General features: G+C 41.6%; 4 protein-coding genes across 11 annotated transcripts in view; 2 read left to right on the top strand and 2 right to left on the bottom strand.

Annotated features, from left to right (window-relative positions):
• The window catches only part of LOC148682569 (uncharacterized), a 1,090,975-nt gene that overhangs the window by 937,377 nt on the left and 130,805 nt on the right, over nucleotides 1-22,793 (bottom strand). The window lies entirely within an intron of this gene.
• si:dkey-61p9.7 overlaps nucleotides 1-22,793 on the bottom strand; it is an 88,805-nt gene that overhangs the window by 31,882 nt on the left and 34,130 nt on the right. For 6 of the 7 annotated variants that reach the window (XM_087246996.1, XM_087246995.1, XM_087246994.1 and 3 more), the window contains exon 2: nucleotides 1,024-1,203. The exons of the other annotated variant lie outside the window; for it this stretch is intronic. In XM_087246996.1, coding sequence (XP_087103122.1) covers nucleotides 1,024-1,133 — 110 coding nt within the window. In that variant the 5' untranslated portion in view covers nucleotides 1,134-1,203. The remainder of the gene's footprint in view (nucleotides 1-1,023; nucleotides 1,204-22,793) is intronic. 7 annotated transcript variants of the gene reach the window in all.
• Nucleotides 1,158-10,748, top strand: si:dkey-61p9.9. The gene is made up of 8 exons (NM_001044876.2): nucleotides 1,158-1,239; nucleotides 1,710-1,990; nucleotides 4,131-5,949; nucleotides 6,182-6,355; nucleotides 6,461-6,634; nucleotides 7,699-7,872; nucleotides 10,018-10,064; nucleotides 10,159-10,748. The coding sequence occupies exons 2-8, from the start codon at nucleotides 1,729-1,731 to the stop codon at nucleotides 10,677-10,679; spliced, it is 3,171 nt and encodes a 1,056-aa protein (NP_001038341.2). The 5' UTR covers nucleotides 1,158-1,239; nucleotides 1,710-1,728; the 3' UTR covers nucleotides 10,680-10,748.
• Nucleotides 12,173-16,572, top strand: ptchd3l (patched domain containing 3-like). The gene is made up of 4 exons (XM_087249858.1): nucleotides 12,173-13,880; nucleotides 14,088-14,215; nucleotides 14,300-14,445; nucleotides 14,518-16,572. The coding sequence occupies exons 1-4, from the start codon at nucleotides 13,188-13,190 to the stop codon at nucleotides 16,158-16,160; spliced, it is 2,610 nt and encodes an 869-aa protein (XP_087105984.1). The 5' UTR covers nucleotides 12,173-13,187; the 3' UTR covers nucleotides 16,161-16,572.

The raw sequence follows: 22,793 nt of genomic DNA on the forward strand, positions 1-22,793 counted from the left end.
GTAAACTGAATGTTTTGGGCAGTTTGTTTCAATAAAGTAGTTAAACAAAACAGATCACTGGGGGCGTAATGACAAATCTACTAGGTTAGAACTCAACATATTAAGTTTTGCAATGCAAAGAAAGCGTGATTCAGTTTTATTCTACGCCACACTAGATTACTATTCATATTTCATTATGATTGTTCTGCTATGAAATAAGTGTAAATTTGGCTAGATCCCTCATTTAAGCCCTTGGTTTGCCAGCGCTGATGGAGCATTAGCACAGAATCAGTTAAGTTAGGTTCAGATGCTGCTGTGCTGTCAGTCACTCCGGCAGTAAGGTAGTGCTTGTGTTCGGTTTGGTTTTCTTTTCACAGCTAATCACTCACTGTACTGTTCTAGTAACTGAATAACTCAGAACATTGGTTTATTGTGAGTCAGGGGCGGTGTCAGGCTTGTTAGAAAGTAAGCTGGATACGTGCTTACTGGAAATGCAAACCATTTCAAGTGATTCAGTTCAATTTGGTGAACGGGTTCAACTGGTTCCCTTAGGACAGGGGTGCTCAACCCTGTTCCTGGAGATCTACCTTCCTGCAGAGCTGCAACTTTAATCAAACACACATGATTTTAATTACCAAGTGCTCCTTCAGCTCCTACTTACTGGGTTTAGATGTGTTTGATCAGGGTTGGAGCTGAACTCTGCAGGACGGTAGATCTCCAGGATCAGGATTAAGCACCGCTCAATCTCTCATCTTGCATGTTCTCCCCCTGTTGGCGTGGGTTTCCTCCGGGTGCTCCGGTTTCCCCCACAGTCCAAACACATGTGCTATAGGGGAACTGATCAACTACCCTGGCTGTAGTGTATGAGTGTGAATGAGTGTGTATGGGTGTTTCCAATAGGTTACCCTTATTTATTTTGAATAATAATCATAATATAATCATAATATTTAATGTGTTTATATAATATCTATAGGCTGTGTACAACTTTGCGTCAAGCAACAGGACTGATGTCTTCTCTTGAGCAATGAGGATTACTCTACATACCTGAGATGTTTTCTGAGGATCTCTGCGAGCACAGACTCTCCATGACCTCGTCCTGTATGAGGATGGGTGTGTTTACTGTGACGTCTGCCTGCTTCTCTCTTCATTCTCATGTCTCAACTTGTAAAGCAGTATGATGCGTGTTTCTGAAGTATTTCAGATCTGCTGTTCAACTCCACAGTTCTGGGGAAACAGAGAGATCTACAGTCATCATTAGAGGTGAGTGTTTGCTCTTTCTGCACACAAACTTTAAGTCTGAGTTTATTGTCCTGATCAAACAGATGAAATGAAGTGAGTCACAGAAAGCTGCTCATATCTGAAGTAAAGAACCCCGAGTATGATCCAGACATGATAATAAATCTGCTGTCTGCAAACCCCTCGGGCTCTCAGCAGAGGTTCACCGGTCAGACTGCTTTCGATTGTTTTCCTGAAGTGGTTCTGGTTTAACTCATCTGAAGACGAACAACCTTCAGCAGTGCTTTCAAAATCACCCCATAATGATCAAGTTGAATAAGAGAAATGATGGACCATACATAAAGCTTATAAAATATCATCAGCAGTAACAAGGAGAGCTGTGAGTGGTTTTTCTCCACTCTCAGGTGTGTTAATGTAATAGTAATAACATTCAAATGTTTATGTCAGACGTACAGTAAGAAACTGCTTCGGGTGTTGTTCTCCTCTTCCTGCAGCTGTGAACCGGTGAGGAAGATGGCGTCTGTTGAAGAGCTGCTCTTGAAATCACTGGAAGATCTGGAAAATCCTGAGCTGAAGAAATTTCAGTGGCACTTAAAGAAATATCCTAAACGTATATATAAGTGTGAAATGGAGAAAGCAGACAGGTTAGACACTGTGGACAAGATGGTAGAGTGTTTTGGAGCAGAAGATGCTGTGAATAACACTGTCAGCATCCTGAGGAAAATAAACCAGAATAATCTGGCGGAGCAGCTGGAGAATGAACACAAGAATCAAGGTAACATTTTAATTGACCAATCTTTCTTCCTAATTCCTCGATTGCAGCACTAGGGGGGATCTTCGGTACTCTTGAATAAACTATATGTATTAGGCCGTACTCACACTAGGTACAGTTGCCTCGAACCGGGCCAAAGCACGCTTGTCCCCCCTCCTGTCTCCCCCGACGGCCCGCGCTCACACCATATCGGGCCTCGGCACGCTTACGTCATCACTGCTGCTCTGTTCAGTGAGAAGCACTCCCTATGGCAAGTCTTTTTAGCATTTAAATCTTTGTTCTGACTCCATAAATATATTTAGAGATATCTCTAATTATATTTTGACTAGTCATAATTATAAATCAACTAGTCAGAATAACAATTAGAGATATCTGCAATTACAATTGTACTAGTACGAAATCAGATTGGAGATATCTGCAAATATATTATGACTAGTCATATTCCTCCATTGACTTCCATTGAAAAATATTCGCAGATATCTCCAAATGAGTTTTGACTAGTCACAATTGTAATTAGAGATATCTCTAACTGAGTTTTTACTAGTCAAAATACATTTGGAGATGTCTTTAATTCGTCAGATTTAGAGATATTTACAGATATATTTGAAGATATCTCTAATTAATTTACTAATAGTCGAATTACAGTTGTAGATATCTTGAATTGGATTTTTGACGAGTCAAAACTCAGTTAGAGATATCTGCAAATATTGTTCAATGGAAGTCAATGGAGGAATTGCAGATATCTCCAATCTGATTTCGTATTAGTACAATTGTAATTGCAGATATCTCTAATTGTCATTCTGACTAGTCGAATTATAATCATGACTAGTCAAAATATAATTAGAGATATCTCTAATGGATAGTCAGAACAAGGTTTAAATGCTAAAACGGCTTGCCATACGCTCTCACTCAGTAGCACCGTGGAGATTTCTCTAGTTATATCGTTTCAGTCGTTTGATATGCCGTCAAATATTTCGCCAAACAGTCCTCAGGGATGTGGTGACACGCAGTCAGATATTTTGCCGAACAGATCCGCCACTTTTGGCGCTCATAAACGATCATAAAGCTCTCGTGCTGCAGGAATGAGGAGGTCTGCTGAAGGCGCAGCTGGCGGGCTGTGAGGAGTTTGCGTCTTTAATAAACTACAGCAGTTTGCGTTCACTGAACAGTAAGAATGATTAATAAATCCATATGAAACAGCCCCTTAAAAGTCACGTCTCGCTTTCGGTTTCGGGCTTTGGCGCGTTTTGCGCTCACACACAAGCGTACCGCGCCAAAGCCCAAGTGAACCGTGCTCAGGCACACCTCTTCCAACCGGGCCAGGGCCGGCCAAGTGAACCGTGCTTGAGCCCGATTCAGCGCACTCACACTTCTCAAACGATCCGGGAAACGGGCCTGGGCACGGTACGGATGGCATAGTGTGAGTAGGCCCTTAATCTTGATGAGCTTTAGAAACTCTCGTGTTCTGACCAAATGTCATTGACCATTGCCATCTTGCAAATACAGTTAAAATCCCTGTTTGTGTGCTTGCTCTGTTCCTATTGTCGAGGATGCATCAAGAGATGACTTGCAAGAGACAGATATCCCAACCAGTGAATGTTCCATTAATGGCATTGTAGAAAACCCACACAATTTAAAAACACTCATCTACTGTGTCACGAAATGAACTTTTCAGAGCTTCCAGATGAGAATGTAGTCATATTACACTGGAATCTGTAGTTTACTGACAAAGAGAGCACATCTTCCAATATCATCTTCAGCGTATTCAGACATCAGGACTGCGGTTCCTAATATTGATGTCTTTTAGTAGAATTCAAAGTACTAACGGATAACTATAGGTGTACCATTTCTATAAGCTAGAGTCTGATGAAGGTATATCGTCAGTGCTATCTGACTCCTGCAGCTTTTAAATACTTGCTTTCTTATATTATTCATAGCGATTTACAATTGATAAAAGTGTTGATCTCTGTTGTAAGTGCAGCTATTATTTAGAACTGATTTTCTTCAACATCATCAATACCTAATGTTAGCTATAAGATGTTTTATGAGCCTAGGTTAGGATGTATATGAAGATGTTATTATGAATTTGATTAAAAAATGCTCTTTAATGAAAATTCAACCTTTTTTCACTGCTTTTTCAAAGGCTCAGCTTCAGCAGACAGCAAACAGGTTCTTCAAGAGAACAGCAAGAGACTAAAAGACAAATTAAAGCAGGACTACGAGCAGATATTGGTTGGTAACACACAGAAAGGTCGTCAGAAGTACCTGGATGATATTTACACTGAACTATATGTGGTGGAGAACGAGACTGGAGGAAGAGAGAATGACCATGAGGTGATGCAGATAGAGTCAAGACACAACCAACAGACTGCCGAGGATAAACCAATCAAGTGTAACGACATGTTTAAAGTTCAGCCTGACACAGGTCGACGGAACAGAAGAGTCCTGACACTGGGGATTGCAGGAGTGGGAAAAACTGTGTCTGTTAATAAATTCATTCTTGACTGGGCTGAAGGAAAAGACAATCAGGAAATAGACTTCATATTTCCACTGCCGTTCCGTAGACTGAATCTGATTAAACAAAAAGAGTCCAGTCTCATAGGTCTGCTTAACAAGTACTTCTTTAGAAGTCCCAATACATTGAGCTCTCTTCCTGAAGAACAAGGCAAGGTGATGTTCATCTTTGATGGACTGGATGAATGTCGCTTCCCTCTGACCCTTGATGAAGATGATGGGTTGACAGATGTGAATGAGAAAATGAATGTGAGTAAGATGCTACCAAACCTGTTAAGGAGACATCTGATGTCCTCTTCCCTCATCTGGATCACATCCAGACCAGCAGCAGCCAGTCTGATACCCCGAGACTACATTGATCAGGTGACTGAGGTGCGAGGATTCAATGATGAGCAGAAGGAGCAGTACTTCATCAAAAACAGCAGTGCTGAGGTTGCTGGAAACATCATCAGTCACATCAGGAAATCCAGGAGTCTGTACATCATGTGCCACATCCCTGTCTTCTGCTGGATCTCTCTCACTGTTCTTCAGCCTCTGCTGGCTCAAGAGAGCAATAAAAAAACACCTACAACTCTCACAGGGATGTACATCAACTTCTTACTGTCTCAAAAGCAGCAGATGAGAGAAAAATACAGCAATGATTCTGACCCGGAAGCCAATGCCTGGTCTTTTGCTGACATTGTTCTGAAGCTGGGGAAACTGGCCTTTAAACAGCTGCAGAAAGGCAATCTGATTTTCTACAAAGAAGAACTTGAGGAGTGTGGGCTGGATGTCGAGCAAGCATTTCTGTTCTCTGGGTTATGTACTCGAATGTTTCAGGAGGAAAAAGAAGTTTCAGATGCAAAGGTTTACAGCTTCGTACATCTCAGCGTTCAGGAGTTCCTCGCGGCTCTCTATGTGTTTTATACTTACAAAATCAAGAAAGCAAACCCATTTCTTGATTCCTGGAAGAAGCTGACATGGATACTGTCTAAAAGGTCTCTGTTAAAGCTTCATAAGGCTGCAGTCGAGAAGACTTTACAAAGCAAGAATGGACACCTGGACCTTTTCCTCCGCTTCCTGCTGGGTCTCTCACTGGAGTCCAATCAGAGTGACCTGGAGGAGCTTCTGCCACGACTGAAGCTCAAAACTGAGAACATCAAACACACGACAGACTATATCAAGAAGAAAATAGAGGAGGAGAAGAGAGGACAATCAGCAGAGAGGACCATCAACCTCTTCCACTGTCTGAATGAACTGAAGGATGACATTGTGGAGGACCTCCAGAAGAGTCTGAGCTCTGGAATTCTTATATCACAGGATCTGTCCTCTGCTCAGTGGTCGGGTCTGGTGTTTGTGCTCCTGATGTCAGAAGAGACTCAAGAGAAGTTTGAACTGCAGAAGTGCAGAAGATCTGATGAAGCACTGATGAGACTGATGCCAGTGGTCAAGAACACCAGGAGAGCACTGTAAGAGTCTTCTTTATAGTATATGTTGTTAGCTGTTTTGATTGGGTCTGACTTTTACAGAGTGATGTTCATCCTTTTATATTCAATAATCGCTCTGTGTTCATCCTGTCTTTTAACCTTTCCTCTGACTATATGACTGTAATCAGTGGTTTCCTAAGTCATTTGTGCTTCAGTTTATATACCATACCAGATTAACACATTAATACAGTTGTTTATTTTGTCCTCTACACAGGCTACAGTGCTGTAATCTCACTGTTCAGTGCTGTGAGAGTTTGTCTTCAGTTCTACAATCCTCAAACTGTGTGCTGAGAGAGCTGGACCTGAGTAACAATGCCCTGCAGGATTCAGGAGTGAAGAAGCTCTCTGATGGACTGAAGAGTCAACACTGTAAACTGGAGACACTGAGGTCTGAGTTCGAGCACCTGATTGATTGATTGATTGATTGATTATGGAAGTACTAAACGTATATTACTATAATCACTCTGTTGAAGTAATTTGTGTTGTTTCTCAGCTTGGCCATGTGTAATCTCACTGCTCAGTCCTGTGAGAGTTTGTCTTCAGTTCTACAATCCTCAAACTGTGTGCTGAGAGAGCTGGACCTGAGTAACAATGACCTGCAGGATTCAGGAGTGAAGAAGCTCTCTGATGGACTGAAGAGTAAACACTGTAAACTGGAGACACTGAGGTAAAATAAATGTCACAATAAATGACAAGAAATGTTCAAGAAAATCAAGTCAAGTCAGTTTTATTGTCAAACATGCTGAAGATTCTTGACGTACAGCACATATGAAATTACAGCCTTCAATGCAAACAAGCAATACATAAATAAATATAAAAAACAGAGAAATACAAAACAAAAGTGACAGTAGTGCAGTGTTGTGGGACGCCAGAGATAAAAAAAAAAAAAAGCAAGTGTTTGAGACAATTTGTATGTTTGCACAGAAGTTATATTCTGCATTGAGAGAACCTGAGAGCAGCTTTTACAGCGCTGCTCAGAGCTGTGTGTGGAAGTGGAGGATTTCCTCACCAGAATCCCCTCAGTCACACAGTTTGGTTGATTATAGAGCAGGTACACTGCCTTATACATCTGAACATTTGTACAGAAACAGGAGCACACATTTATAAGACCGAAAACTGACCGCTAGATATGCACAAGAGATTAAGTAAGTAACATTAACTTCTAGTAGTATTGCCAGTGAAAGTAAATGATAAATCACTAGGATTAATCTTAGCCTAGTATTAGGCTCTTCTGGAGTAAGATGTAGCGGAGAAGAATACATTTCTATATTTCTATCTTACTTTAGCCTGCTTTCATGCAACTGCGTTGAGACTAAATTCAGCCAGGCTAGCTTGAAGATCAAGGCTAATCATTTTGTGCAATACGCCGCTAGCTGTGGACAGGGGATTTTGGACTGTTTTTGGATTCTTTATTGTTTGCTGCCTCTTCTGCCTCTTTACTTGATTATGTTTTGGATTAACCCTGTTATTGCTGCCCGTATGATTATGGACTGTGTGATCAATGCCTTACCTTTGTGCTTAAAGATGTGTGAAATATAATGATTTAGTTAATATCAGTTCCTTCACCTTTAAAAAGAGCTTAAGATAAATTACTAATGGCATTTAATGTTTCAGTCTTTGGCGTCTAGTGACAATACACAAATACTTAGCTCTTATTTATCTGTACACGTATACTTCACTGCAGTTAAAAGTCTTTCTGTTGAGTTTACTGATGTGTGTGTGTGTTTGTAGATTGTCTGGCTGTATGGTGACAGAGGAAGGCTGTGGTTTTCTGTCTTCAGCTCTGACTTCAAACCCCTCACACCTGAGAGAGCTGGATCTGAGCTACAATCATCCAGGAGATTCAGGAGTCAAGCTGCTCTCTGAACAACTGGAGGATCCAAACTACACACTGGACACACTCAAGTATGTGGGCGAGCATATACATATGTTTTGTTTGGATCTCTCCTCAAAGACAGATGGATAGTATGATGTTTATTTAAACAGCCTGAAGGCAGTTTAATATTTTTTTCACTTTCACAATCAAAATCCCTGAGAACTGACTTGCCTTCTGCATAAAGCTATCACAAAGGCACAATCATCCCTGAGTGTGAGTCTAGGAACTTGTGGGATTATATTTATTTTTTCAATAATTATATTTATTATTTTAATTATTAGCCCCTTTAAGCTATATATTTTTGATTGTCTCCAGAACAAACCACTGCTATACAATGACGCCTAATTACCCTAACTTTACCCTAATTACCCTAGTGAAGCCTTTACATGTCACTTTAAGCTGTATAGAAGTGTCTTGAAGAATATCTAGTCTAATATTTTGTGCTGTCATTAAAGTGAAGAGAAAACACATCAGTTATTAGAGATGAGGTATTAACACTGTTATGATTAGAAATGTGTTGAAGAAATCTGCTCTCTGTTACACAGAAATTGGGGAAAAATAAACAGGGGAGGTCTAATAATTCTGACATCAACTGCATACACAGAATTATTAGCCCTCCTGAAATATTAGCTCCCTTTGTTTTTTTCCCCCCAAATTTCTGTTTAAAGGAAAGAAGATTTATTTTTTGTAGAAGCACTACACAAGCACAGCTCTCAGTCCACTAGTGTCCGGTCTAGTCAGTTGTACCAGAAAGGACTGAAATGTACCAGAATGTTACTGTTAGTTCTAAGTAAACTTACCCCTTGTTACAATCACCAGCGATCTACTCTATACAGACTGCTGGAGAACTACACATCTGCCACCAAAGGAACTACAATCCTGTCATGCACCACACACTCACACCTGTTCCGGTTTTCCAGTGATTGCTAATCTGCTGATTGAACTATTCATGAACAGATTCAAGGACTATATGAACAGCGCGCGCGCACACACACACACACACACACACACACACACACACACCTTGTTTTGTGACATTGCGACGCGTTTTCCTTGCCTTGCCGTGTTTGACCCTTGCTTTGTTTTGTCAGTTTCTTTTGCTTGCCGCCTGTACTGACCATTCGCCTGTTATTTGACCATTCCTCTGCACAAGCCTGAAACAGTCACAAACCTGGTTAATGTTAATCAGGACTATTTCCATTACAAATACCCACCTGCTATTGTGTCTGGCATCCTACTAATAAACTGTTTACATGACTTACCTGTATCCCGCCCTTTCTGTGAAAATAACGATGGTTTGTTCTGTAGATAACTAATATTGCTGAAGGGGACTATTAATATTGACCTTAAATTATTTATTTATTATTATTAGAAGCTGCTTTTATTTTAGCCAAAATAAAACAAATAAGAGTTTCTCCAAAATAACAAATATTGGATGAAATAGTGTCAAAATCTCTAAACCTTTTGTCAAAGTTTAGAATAAAAAACGTAACCTAACAAGATGTTACAAACAAAAAATTTTTTATACGTACCTCTGGTTTCAATTTACAAATAACTGTGTGTGTGTGCTTGTGTGTGTGTGTGTGTGTGTGTGTGTGTGTGTGTGTAATAACCCTTTATTAATCAGGGGTCACCACAGCAGAATGAACTGCCAACTTATCCACTATATGTTTTACACAGCGGTTGCCCTTCCAGTTGCAACCCATCACTGGGAAACACCCATACACACTCATTCACTATGGCCAGTTTAGTGAACTATAGCGCATGTGTTTGGACTGTGGGGGAAACCAGAGCACCCAAAGGAAACCCACGCCAACACGGGGAGAACATGCAAACTCTACACAGAAACACCAACTGACCCAGCCAGAGCTCAAACCTTGCAGTGAGGCAATTCTGCTACCCACTGCGCCACCATGATGCTATGTGTAATAATAATAAAAGCAATTAAATATAATTCAGTAGTCAGTAGAGACCTACAGGAGCTTCTCAAGTTGTGTTTTTTATCTGACAAGCAACACAACAGCCAATCAGAATCAAGCATTCAGCAGATGCCTGATATTATGCAAAATAATGAAATATTTTAAGAGTAATGTTTGATCAGAATAATTGTGATTGGAGGCCTGCTGAAAGTGTGTTTGTTTACTGACTGAATGTCAATCTGTGTGTGTTTACAGTGTGGATCATGGAGGAGAGAAGATGATTACAGCAGGACTGCACAAATGTATGTCAGCACACACACTGAGACAAACACTACACTAACACACACACACACCCCCAGCTTTGCTGTTATAATGTGTGTGTCTTCTTGTGTTCAGATGCCTGTTTCCTCACACTGGACCCAAACACAGCATACGCTGAACTCATTCTGTCTGAGGAGAACAGGAAAGTGATGAATGTGGATCAGAAACAGCCGTATCCTGATCATCCAGACAGATTCGATAATGTACTGCAGGTGTTGTGCAGAGAGAGTGTGTGTGGACGCTGCTACTGGGAGATTGACTGGACTGGAGAGGATGCGTCTACATCAGTGGCATATAAGAGCATCAGGAGGAAGGGAGATATTGAGTGTGCGTTTGGATGGAATCCTCAGTCCTGGAGTTTGATCTGCTATTCCTCCAGCTACGAATTCAGACACAATAACAAACATACCTATTTACCAGGAGAGCCGATCAGCAGGAGGATAGGAGTGTATCTGGATCACAGAGCAGGAACTCTGAGCTTCTACAACATCAGTGGAGACACAATGATCCTCATCCACTCAGTCCAGACCACATTCACTGAGCCGCTCTATCCTGGGTTTAGGGTTTATCGTGGATCTTCAGTCAAACTGTGCTGAAGACTGAGAGATTGAGGACTGGACTTATTTACCCATAATCCTGTGCTCTGCAGGATCATTCAGCAGCAGTGAGATGTTCTGGAGTCTCTTCATCGCATTATTCCTGAACTTAAGTGTGTGTGTGTGTTTGAGTGGTATTCTCCTTTTGTCTTTCTTCATTTACTATCATAATAAAACTGAACTGTCCTCTAGTTTACACTGCACATCTGTATCATTACTGTAATAATGATCATCTCAAACACATTCACTCAAAACAGGGACAGACAGGAGCATGCAGATAACCCAAAAGCATAGTCAGAGTACAGGCGAGTGGTCGAGACAGGCAGCAAAACAACATAAACAGTAAAACAAAGCAAAGGTCAAAAGTGGAACAAGGCAAGATCAGGAAAACGCTTCAGTAATGCTCACTTGCCGATCACAGGACTCAGCAGAGAGTGTGTGTGAATGAGGTGTCTTCATAGTACTAATAATCAGTCTATCATGAGCTTCCAGCTGTGCAATCTGAGAAGACTGAATAGCAAACTTCACATTAAGGTAAGCTAGCCATGTTACCTTCCATAGAAACAAGAACTACTATCCTAGCTAAGAACACCGATCCTTAACACAGCTTTATTTAAACTAACAACAAACTAGAAGCATCAATGATTTCACAAAAAGAAGTAAACATACCTGAAAGAGCGAGAGTGCCAAACGAACATTTGCCAGTGAGAGTCAGCGATTAGGACTCATAGTGGCAGATTTGAGTTATTGTGGTAACATAGTTGTGTTTGTGCTTAGAAAAAACATCCAGCAAAAAATATAGAAGAGCAAACATTACATTCTACATGCACGCAACTCTCTGTGTGGATACACACTCTAATATGCAGGTGAGTTTCTTTATTTGTGATTCGTCTAATGGGATTTGTGGACCTGCACTGAAGGATCTGAAAAGCTGTACATGCTATGTTGTGTTTGGAAGAGAAAAAAAAAACCTAATGCCTACACATTTGCAACTTTGCTCTGTGATTACAAGTTTACTGATACACACTTATGGCTATACTTTGCAACTACAAATCACACTTTTACACTAAAAATAGCTTCATACGCAAGGGTGCAAGCCTAAGCTGAACAATCTCCCATCCCTCAGACGACACTGCATCAAGATTCATTCATATATTATCTGGAGCCCAATATGCTGCTGCCTTCTTCTAAACCACATTCTGCTCACATTACAGAGTCCTGCTGCGGAGGAAGGGGATGCAGGTACGTGACTGGCCTGCCTACAGTCCTGACCTGTCTCCAATAGAGAATTTTTGGTACAGTCTCAGGATTGCTGGCCTTGGTAGTACTGACCAGGGACCCCAGTCTTCAGTTTGCGACCCCCCCCCCCCTCCTCTTCTTCAGTTCGCGATTCGATTACTTTAAAATGAGCCTTTATTGCTGGAGAAATGTTGCTGGAATATACTAAACTCATATTTGTTTTGGTGACTAAAGTGACTAAAAAGACTAATCAAGCTTCATTAACTTAATAGATTTAAACAAAACCAACAATGTTATATTCTCAACTCATCAAATTTGCATAGACTTTTTGTAATTAACCTATGTTCACTGAAATACACATTGTTAATTAAATGCAAACTAACTCAGTTGCGTGTTTAGTTCTCAGATTAGGATCAAGCATAGGATCAGGTAGCTAGGTGGTTAATTAGCTTTATATTTTATCTTTAACTTGTTACAGCAATGGATGCTTTTGAAGCACAAAACTTGGCAAATCTTCCGTTTTAATCAGTGGTTATGAGTTCTCAAGGTCATGTGATTTCAGGAAACAAGGATTGATTATGTCTCGGGTCATGTCCCAGAACGCCAATCACTGAACAAATTTAACTTTAACATGGCTTTTTAAATCTGTTTTACAAGTTTGAAAATGTTTTAAAGGGACTTTTGTAAAATTAAATGGAATAGTAGTTAATCTCTTATTGTTCTGTTTAGCAGGGGTACAAGTAAGGAGGCAGGATAAGCTTTAAAAAATGTGTAAAGTATTGCATATTATGCAGAGTATAAATGTACTTAAAAAGCATGTGTTAGAAAAATCTGAATAAATCTTCATACTCTGTAAAGCACAACTCAACTATGACAAGTGCACTTAAAAACTACAACTAGCGTATATTTCCAGTTCACTTGGGTCACCTAGGCTTGGGTTTGTGTTCCACCTATTTTAATTTCTTGGATGGAGGAACTCGCACTGTGTGTGTCAGTCAATGATTTCTGATTATCACAGATCAGTATTTTCACCGTATCCACTTCCTCATTACGGCAATTCATTCCCCCCTACAGTTTCTGACCGTGATACTGAAGGCAGGTGTCAACAAGGAAGTGTGCTAGTAAGTGACCTTATTTTGTTAATGAGTAACAGATGAGCTGTTAGTGTTCAGATCAGCCTATAAGTATGCTGTAAAACACTGAGTCTGTGTAGAGGAGGATGACTCTGGGGAGATTCACCGCAAGCTGCAGAAGTGTCTCTGGAGGACGATGAAGTGCAAAACAGACTGCATCGAAAGACCTCTGTCTCTCGTCTTTGAAAAACTCGGCCGTCTCATTGGGAGACATCCGGTTGTGTTTATCTTATTATCTTTATATGTAGCTGCTGGTCTTGGAGCGGGGTTCATCTTCCTCAAGGAGAGGGAGGCAAACGATATCGAAGACCAGTTCACACCTGTCAATGGACCTGCCAAGCGGGACAGAGAGATCGTGGCTGAACACTTCCCTCCATCTGATGAGTTTTCCCAGTTAAGGCTCATGTCTGAAGGCACGTACGCCTCTTTAATCATCACAGACTTACAAGGAGAAAATATATTAACTGCAGCAGCTTTCGAAGAAATCCTAGCGCTAGACAGACAAGTCAAAACTTTACAACACCTGGGCAACACCTTCGAGAAGCTCTGTGCCAAAATAAGGGGAAACTGTGTGTCAAATGCAGTTTTAGACATTATTCGGTATAATGCTGCCGACATAGATTCTGTGACCATAACATATCCGATCAACGACAAAACATTTTTGGGAACAACCATCGGTGGTGTAGAGACACAGCCAAACAGCTCAATGCTGAAAAGTGCCAAAGCGATCAGACTTTATTACTTCCTAGATGAGAAGAAGAGCAAGGGAAACGCAGACTGGCTTGAAGGCTTTATAGAGTTCTTCTCTAATTACACAGACCAGGAAAAGGTGAGTGAAGATGATCGAGAGGTCCTTCAGCATGGCCTAACACACACACAAACAATCTCCAATCACTGTAACCCATTCCTTAAAGACATCTGAAGAAAACACAGATACATTTGCTCGATGTTTCTCTGCTGGTGTCGTGACCTGTGCTAATCTGCCATGATCATGTCTTCACTGCAGCTCATTAATGTGTGTGTTGGATCTCCACAGGTCAGTGTGTCTTACTTCACGTCAGTGTCAAGACAGAATGAGTTTGAGGGCAATACAGACTCCGTGATCCCTCTGTTCTCCATCACATACGCCCTGGCCATCAACATTGCAGTTCTTTCTTGTTTGAGGTACGCAGTATTCAAATAATACTAATCTAAGTACCTAATCTAAGAGTGTGAGACAGGCTCAATTAGACAGGTGTGTATCCACAGGTTAGACTGTGTCCGGACGAAGGTGTGGGTGGCGTTACTCGGCGTGGTGTCTGCTGGTATGGCCGTGTTGGCGAGCTTCGGTCTGCTGTTGTTCTGTGGGATGCCGTTCGCCATGACCGTGGGCTCGGCACCCTTTCTGATTCTGGGTAAACTTAATTAATGTCATCATCTCCCGGTGCGTCTCTCAGCTGGTGTTCACTAGCTCTGCTTTCCTCCAGGTGTCGGCGTTGACGACATGTTCATAATGATCTCCAGCTGGCAAAAGACTTCGGTTGATATAGGCGTGGAGTTCCGCTTAGCAGAAGCGTATAAAGAGGCTGGCGTGTCCATCACCATCACCACGCTGACGGATGTGCTGGCCTTCTACATCGGGCTGCTGACGCCCTTCCGCTCGGTGCAGTCGTTCTGCATGTACACCAGCACCGCTCTGCTCTTCTGCTACCTCTTCAACATCACCTTCTTCGGCGCGTGTCTCGCCCTGAACGGACGGAGAGAGAAAAGCAACAGACACTTTCTGACATGCATGACGGTCCCAAAACCCAGTGGCGATGCTGTAAGTTGTTGTGCTGGTGGGGCTTTTGATGAAAACACAAACAAGGAGCATGAAATGCCAATGGAAGTGTTCTTTAAGAAATATTATGGCCCATTTCTGGCAAAGGTGTGGGTCAAGGTGCTCGTGTGTCTGATCTACGCCGGATATTTAGCTGTCAGTATCTACGGATGCTTCCAAATGGAGGAAGGTCTAGACCTGAAGCATTTAGCAACAGACGGCTCGTATGTTGCAGATTACTATGACAGAGAGGATGAGTTCTTCTCTGCGTTTGGTCCGAATGTCATGTTAGTCATCAAAGATGAACATTTTCAGTACTGGAGCCCTGATGCTCGTAAAAGTCTTGACTTGTGTTTGAAAAACTTTGGAGATCTAACAATGGTAGATTCAGAGATTCCACTTACTTCTTGGCTTGATGCATACATGCAGTTTGGTCAGAGTGCTGGTTTTGATTTAAACAATGAAATGATATTCAAAACTCAATTACCCGCATTTCTTAACCGCTCAGAGTTTAGCCACGATGTTCATTTCACCGATAATAATATCAATGCAACACGCATGTTCATTCAAACGGTGAACATCAAGACAGCGATCGATGAGAAGGACATGTTGAATGCGTTCAGAGAAGCTGCACACACATGTGGGAGGTTGGAGACGCCTGTTGATCTGATCGTGTATCATCCCGCATTCATCTATTTCGACCAATATGCCGTCATCGTCAGCAACACAATCCAAAACCTAGTAGCTGCTACGTGCGTGATGCTGGTGATCTCCCTGCTGCTGATCCCGCACCCTCTCTGCTCGCTCTGGGTCACCTTTTCCATCGCATCCGTCATCGTGGGAGTGGCCGGCTTCATGGCGCTCTGGGACGTCAGCTTAGACTCCGTGTCCATGATCAATCTTGTCATCTGCATCGGCTTCTCTGTGGACTTCTCTGCTCACATTTCCTATGCTTTTGTGTCCAGTGAAAAGTCCTCAGCGAATGAGAAAGCCACGGATGCTCTCCACAAGCTGGGCTATCCCATCATTCAGGGAGCCGTGTCCACCATCGCAGGAGTGGTGGTGCTCGCCGCGGCTAAAAGCTACATCTTCAGGACCTTCTTCAAAATCATGTTCCTGGTCATTCTCTTCGGGGCGCTGCACGGCATCGTGTTCTTACCCGTGTTCCTGAGCTTCCTCGGCATTTGTAGCAACCGTCGTGTGAAAGATGAACCAGAGCAGAAGGACACCAGTGAACGGAGAGTAAAAGTGTTCAGGATTCCGACTGTGCAACACCTGAAAGCTTTTTCTGCTGATCCTGACTGTTTCTGAGCTCTGTTTGACTGGACCGAGCGTGCTCTTGTGCTGTGACTCGTGTGTCTGTGAGTGTTCAACATGCCATCCGTCCTCGGTTTTCCTACAGGCAACTGTTCGAGACGCTGACATTATTCAGTTTCCAAACTTGACAGAAGACCTGTTTAATACAAGCCTTGCTTTATATGACATTTCCATTCGACCAAGACCATTCTGAAAAAGCAGTTATTGTGTTTGGTTTATTAGCATTAAATATATACATATTCTGTGTATTTATAGTTTAATTCAGTTAATCCTTTATGTCTAATTCTTTTCCTCAATGTGTTTTTTTTATGTTGCTGTTACATTAATTATGCACGTATTGCAGTTAATATAAACCATGTTACTGGGGATTTATGCTTGACATTAAAGGATCTTGATATCAGTATAACTGTTGTTGACGTGAGTTATTTCAAAGTCAAAGTCAAAGTCAGCTTTATTGTCAATTCAGCCACATGTACAAGACATACAGAGAATCGAAATTGCGTTACTCTCAGACCCAAGGTGCTTAACATTAATATAAAATATATATATAAAAAATAGTAGGGTTTAAGAAAAAAAGAAAATTTAGAAAATTTACAGTATATACATTATTGCACATAAATGTGGTCTAAGAAATATACATATGTAATAAAAAAAAAAAAAAATTGTAAACAATACAGTGACATTAAGGGCATATAGCAATGAGTGCAAAGTAAACCAGAGTTGTGCAGATAAAAAACAGTATAGTGCAAAAAGAACTTGTAAACATGATAATTGTGATAGAGTGACAGTGACATATTGGGAGGTAGTATATGTGTCTGCATAAAGTGACAAGTGCAGATGAATATGTGTGTGTGTGTGTGTGTGTGTGTGTGTGTGTGTGTGTGTGTGTGTGTGTGTGTGTGTGTGTGTGTGTGTGTGTCAGAGTCCAGAGGTGCGAGGGGAGGAGGTGCGTGGGGAGGGAGCGGGGAGCAGAGCTGGGAGAGAGTTCAGCTTCCTGACAGCCTGATGGATGAAGCTGTCTTTCAGTCTGTTGGTCCTGGCCTGGAGACTGCGCAGTCTCCTCCCTGATGGCAGCAGACTGAAGAAGCTGTGCATTGGGTGGCTGGCATCTGCTGTTATGCAGAGGGCTTTACGGGTAAGACGTGTGCTGTAAATGTCCTGAAGGGAGGGGAGAGAGACACCAATGATCTTCTCAGCTGTTCTCACTATGCGTTGAAGTGTTTTCCTGCAGGATGCATTGCAGGTTCCAAACCACACAGTGATGCAGCTGGTCAGGATGCTCTCAATAGTGCCTCTGTAGAAGGTGAACATGATTGGGGCTGGTGCTCTTGCTCTTTTGAGTTTGCGGAGGAAGTAGAGACGCTGCTGTGATTTTTTGGCCAGTGCAGTGGAGTTTTTAGTCCAGGAGAGATCCTCAGTGATGTGTACACCCAGGAACTTGGTGCTGCTCACACGCTCCACAGTCGCACCGTTGATGGTCAGGGGAGCATGGAGAGTGTGCTCTTTCCTGAAGTCAACAACAATCTCTTTCGTCTTCTCCACATTCAAAAAGAGATTGTTGTCTCTGCACCACTCGGCCAGACGGCTCACCTCACTTCTGTAGTTTTCCTCATCGTTTTTGTTGATGAGACCCACCACAGTTGTGTCATCCGCAAACTTGATGAACAGATTGGAGTTGTGTGATGGTGCACAGTCATGAGTGAGCAGGGTGAAGAGGATAGGGCTCAGAACACATCCCTGAGGGGCCCCAGTGTTTAAAGTGATGGTGCTCGATGTGTTACTGCCGGCCCGTACTGCTTGTGGTCTTCCAGTGAGAAAATCCAGCAGCCAGTTACACAGAGAGGTGTTCAGCCCCAGCTGGAGCAGTTTATGAGAGAGCTGTTGGGGGATGATAGTGTTGAATGCTGAACTGAAGTCTATGAACAGCATACGGACGCAGGAGTCTTTTTTGTCCAGATGTGTGAGTGCTGTGTGAAGTGCAGTGGAGATGGCATCATCAGCCGAGCGGTTGGGCCGATAAGCAAATTGAAACGGGTCCAGGGAGGGGGGGAGGACAGACTTGATGTGCTGCATAACAAGCCGTTCAAAGCACTTCATGATGATAGGGGTCAGTGCAATTGGACGGTAGTCATTAAAGCAGGAGGGAGATGAGTTTTTTGGGACCGGAATGATGGTAGTGGCTTTAAAACAGGTGGGGACAACAGCCTGGGTTAGAGAGATGTTAAAAATGTCTGTGAAGACATTAGTGAGTTCTGATGCACAGTCTCTCAGTACACGACCTGGGATGTTGTCAGGGCCCGGAGCTTTGCGTGCGTTAATCCTGCTGAGAGACCTCCTCACACTGTCCGGAGACAGAGTCATCACCTGGTCACCAGGGGGAGGTGGCATCTTCTGTGCAATGGTGCTGTTTTGTACCTCAAAACGAGCGAAGAATTTGTTTAGCTCGTTCAGCAGGGGGATGGTGCTGTCACATGTCTGTGGTTGGGGTTTGTAGTCTGTGATGGACTGAATTCCTCTCCACAGACTCCGTGTGTCTCTGCTGTCATTAAAGCGATGGGCTATACCTCTGGAGTACTGTCTCTTAGCTTCTCTGATGCCACGGGAAAGGTTGGCTCTAGCTGACTTTAGGCTCGCCTCATCTCCAGCTCTAAAGGCAGTGTTCCTAGCCTTCAGGAGGTTGAAGACCTCTCCTGTTAGCCATGGCTTCTGATTGGGACGGACTGTGATGGTTTTGGTGACTGTTACATCCTCAGTGCATTTGTTTATGTAGGCTGTAACAGTCTCAGCATACTCCTGGAGGTCAGTGGTGTTGTTGTAAGTGGCAGCCTGTTTAAACATATCCCAGTCTGTGGTATTGAAGCAGTCTTGTAAAGCCTCTGAAGAACCTTCTGGCCACACTTGTATCTCCTTGCAAACCGGTTTGGTGACTTTAACGATCGGTCTGTAAGCAGGCATTAGCATGACAGTTAAGTGGTCTGAGGCACCAAGGTGGGGGAGGGGGAAGGCTTTGTAAGCTCCTCTCTGTGTGGTGTAAACAAAGTCCAGTGTGTTATTGCCCCGTGTTGGAAAGTCTATGTGTTGTTGTATTTTTGGAAACACACTCTTAAGGTCTGCATGGTTAAAGTCCCCTGCCAGGATGAGAAAAGCATCGGGGTGGCCTGTCTGCTGCTCACTAATGTGCAGGTACAGGTCATTTAGTGCCTCACTCCTGTTGTTTGCATTGGAGCTGGGAGGGATGTAAACAGCGAAAAGCAGAATGGCTGTGTATTCCCTCGGTAGATAAAATGGACGGCACTTAATAATCATGAACTCCACCAGTGGTGAGCAGTGTTTGCGGACTACAACGGCATCGCGGCACCATGACTCATTGATGTAAACACAGAGCCCGCCACCGCGGGTCTTACCTCCCGCGACGATAGCTCTGTCTGCTCTGTAGCATGTTAGCTGGTCGAGCTGAATGGCGCTGTCCGGAACGTTGTCGTTGAGCCAAGTTTTGTTGAGCGTTGTCGTTGAGCCAAGTTTCCGGTAATCTTATTTATTGCAGATTACCTGCACTAATGCAGAAACACCCCTGCGTATGCTCTGTTGAGATTACTGTAAGCTGGATATCATGTGCTATGAGAAATACATCAAACTTACACAAGCAGAACTCTAATAGAAGTAACCCTTGCTTTTCTACTTATTTTTGCATCTAATTCGTCTAATATACATGTAGAAGTATTATTAGCTATAGACATTGATATTTAGTTTTTGCAGCAAACACTTAGTTTTGCTAATGAATATAACACCTTTACATTTCCAGCTGCTGCAGAGACGTTTAAAAAGCAAAATAATATCATGTTTGAGAAACAGCATTACATTCTGGAGCTCAAGAGAACAATATAAAGAAGTGATCCAAAAGGGATTAAGCAGTAGTAGTGATGGTGCACACACAGAAATAAAGCTCCCAGTGCAGCTAGATTTAGAACGGTCAGACGGGCAGAGCTCCACACAGCAACACACAACAAGAAAATTAACTTAAAAATGATCTAGCAAATTGGTCAACTTAACTGTACACACACACACACACACACAAACACACAACTACGCTCATTAAAGCTTAGACTACTGTTTGTGAGTGAAAACAGCTAGTGTTTTGCTGCTCACGATGAGAACCAGAAGCTGCAAACAAATACTTGAGAACAATAATCACTAGATCACAATCCTACACTCAAAACAAGTTTTTGGCTTGTTCAACCTGCTAATTTAAAATGAGCTGAAACAACACAATTCTTGAGATTTCATTTAGACAACTTACTTTATGTTAATCCTCATAAATGTATTAAAAGTGTTAAGTTAATTGATTTGTGTCGGGACCCTGCATTTTTACAGTGTAATCCTACAGCTTACAGTATGCACGCGGTTTTCATAAGATTTCCCTATTCTCATAACCTTTCTTATGCCATACTACACACTTGACCAAGAAGCTGCCTTGCTACTACACATTCACTTGTGATGACTTCTGTTACATCAGCATGATTTATATATTAATCTGCATATCAGGTTGAGTTTGTTCTCAGTGGTTTTAAGTTTTCTGATTCAGTTCTCTATGTCTATTATGTACAGTTTGCAGTACAATGATCATAATAATGGTTAACATTATTTTAAAATGATTGTTTAGCTTGTAGTTTTTGTTATAAAGTTTTAAAAACTTTTACTTCAGCAAACATATCCCTGTGTAACTTTAAACTTGTCAAGAAGCCAGCCATTGCATACACAAAGTGCCTGAAAGAAGCTTGAACTTGGGGTTGTTTCTTGCAATAGTATGGATTTTGGAGATTTGCATTACAGCGCAAGAATAAAATGCATTCCTTTAATAGTTACAGTATAATGCCTTATTGTTGTGTTTGTTGTCAGTATGATGGATGTTACTCAGCTTCCACAGGGAAAACATTACATGATGAGTAGGGCCAGACTGAATCTGCGGACGCTTGTTGCTATTTCTGCAGAGAATTTTGTAAAAAATCTGCGGTATTATTTTGGGAGTATCGTAACTAAAAACTGAATATATTAAATGAAAAATAATAGCTTTTAATCTTTAATTTAATGTTTACAATGCAAATCCATCTAAATCCACTTATTTGGTAAACAAATCAAGCCTATCATATAATATCTCTACTAAAGACAGAACATATTACTGTACACACTGTATTGTACAGAAATCAATTGAACACTTTCATATTAGTCATTAACATTACTGTAATTCTTTTAAAAACTCAGTTATTATACATTTATACAAGTAAATACATAGACTCAATGATGGGCTAAAAATCTGCAGAAATCTGTGGATTTCTGTACGAGTAGATTCCATGTGGGCCTAATGGGGACAGAAGGGGGCATTGCCCCCTCAGAAAGAATTTGTACCCCCTTGGTTTTCATAAAGGATTAGTTCACTCAAAGCTGAAGATTTATTAATTATTAACACTCCCGTCATTCCAACCTTCAGAACACACATTTAGAAATTGTATGAAATTATGAAAAATGTGAAATTAAAGCAGTAGATCTGTTCCCCGCGTCAGGTCAGGGTGCGCCCGTATAATAGCGCACGCGGGGGCGGAGGCGCACACTGAACTCACGCGGGACAAAACTGCACTAGTGGAAGACATGAAGGCCAGCAGCCTGATTTATTTCATGGCATGTTTTGTTTAACTAACTCTTTAAATACATTATTTCTTGAGCTCTTAAGGGGAAAAACGCAACAGAAACGTGCTGTTTCAGCAGAGACGCAGATGCCTGTTATTTTCACATTAGTTACTCAGGTTAATATTAGAGTAGCCTTATAACAATGTTTAGTTGAACACTGCACAGACCCACAGTAGTCTACACTATAAACACTATTATAATCTATTATATTCATTATTATTAATATCATTACAATTAAGCTATTAAATTGACAAAACGCCGAATCCTTTAGAAAGCGCACTTTTACAGTGTGAAAAGAAGCATCCCATTACACAGCAGCAGCCTGAATTTAAGACACTTCATTAATACATGCCTTTTGAGTTTAAAGATGAAGTCGAGTTTACAGATAAAAATCAAACAGGTAAATAGTGCGTCAGTGAGCGGATCTTTAATAAATATGTAGCTTAGACTATACTGCGATTTGCTCATGTAAGATTAATCCACAGAAAATATAATGTAGGCCTTCTTTAACGGCTAAAATACAGCTAGCATATTGATTTTGTTTTGACTTGTAGTTTATGGCCTTAAAAATGAAAATGTAACCAGAAAACAGGTTAATAATAAATAAATAAATAAAATGACGAGTAAGCCTAGTAGCTGTATGGTTTATGGTGGCGTTTTTCAAATGCTAAATGGACAATTTCACGAAAAAACAAACAAAAAACAAAACCCTCACTCATCATAGCCTAACATAAATGTTTAGTTTCAGCTTTAAAATAATAATAAAGGTTATATAGCCCATTGAGTTGCGTGTTATCCATGCCTGAACGTAAACACTTTTCACAGTAATGACTGTGAATTTTGGATTTCTTTTAAGACAGTAGACAGACTGACTCTCTGTTTTCTGGCTACACTACTGCCTTCACATGTCACTGAGTAACACATTATCTTCTATTCTTCAAACGA

This window comes from Danio rerio, chromosome 4, assembly GCF_052040795.2.
Source record: "Danio rerio strain M-AB ecotype USA chromosome 4, GRCz13ab, whole genome shotgun sequence".
NCBI lineage: Eukaryota > Metazoa > Chordata > Actinopteri > Cypriniformes > Danionidae > Danio > Danio rerio.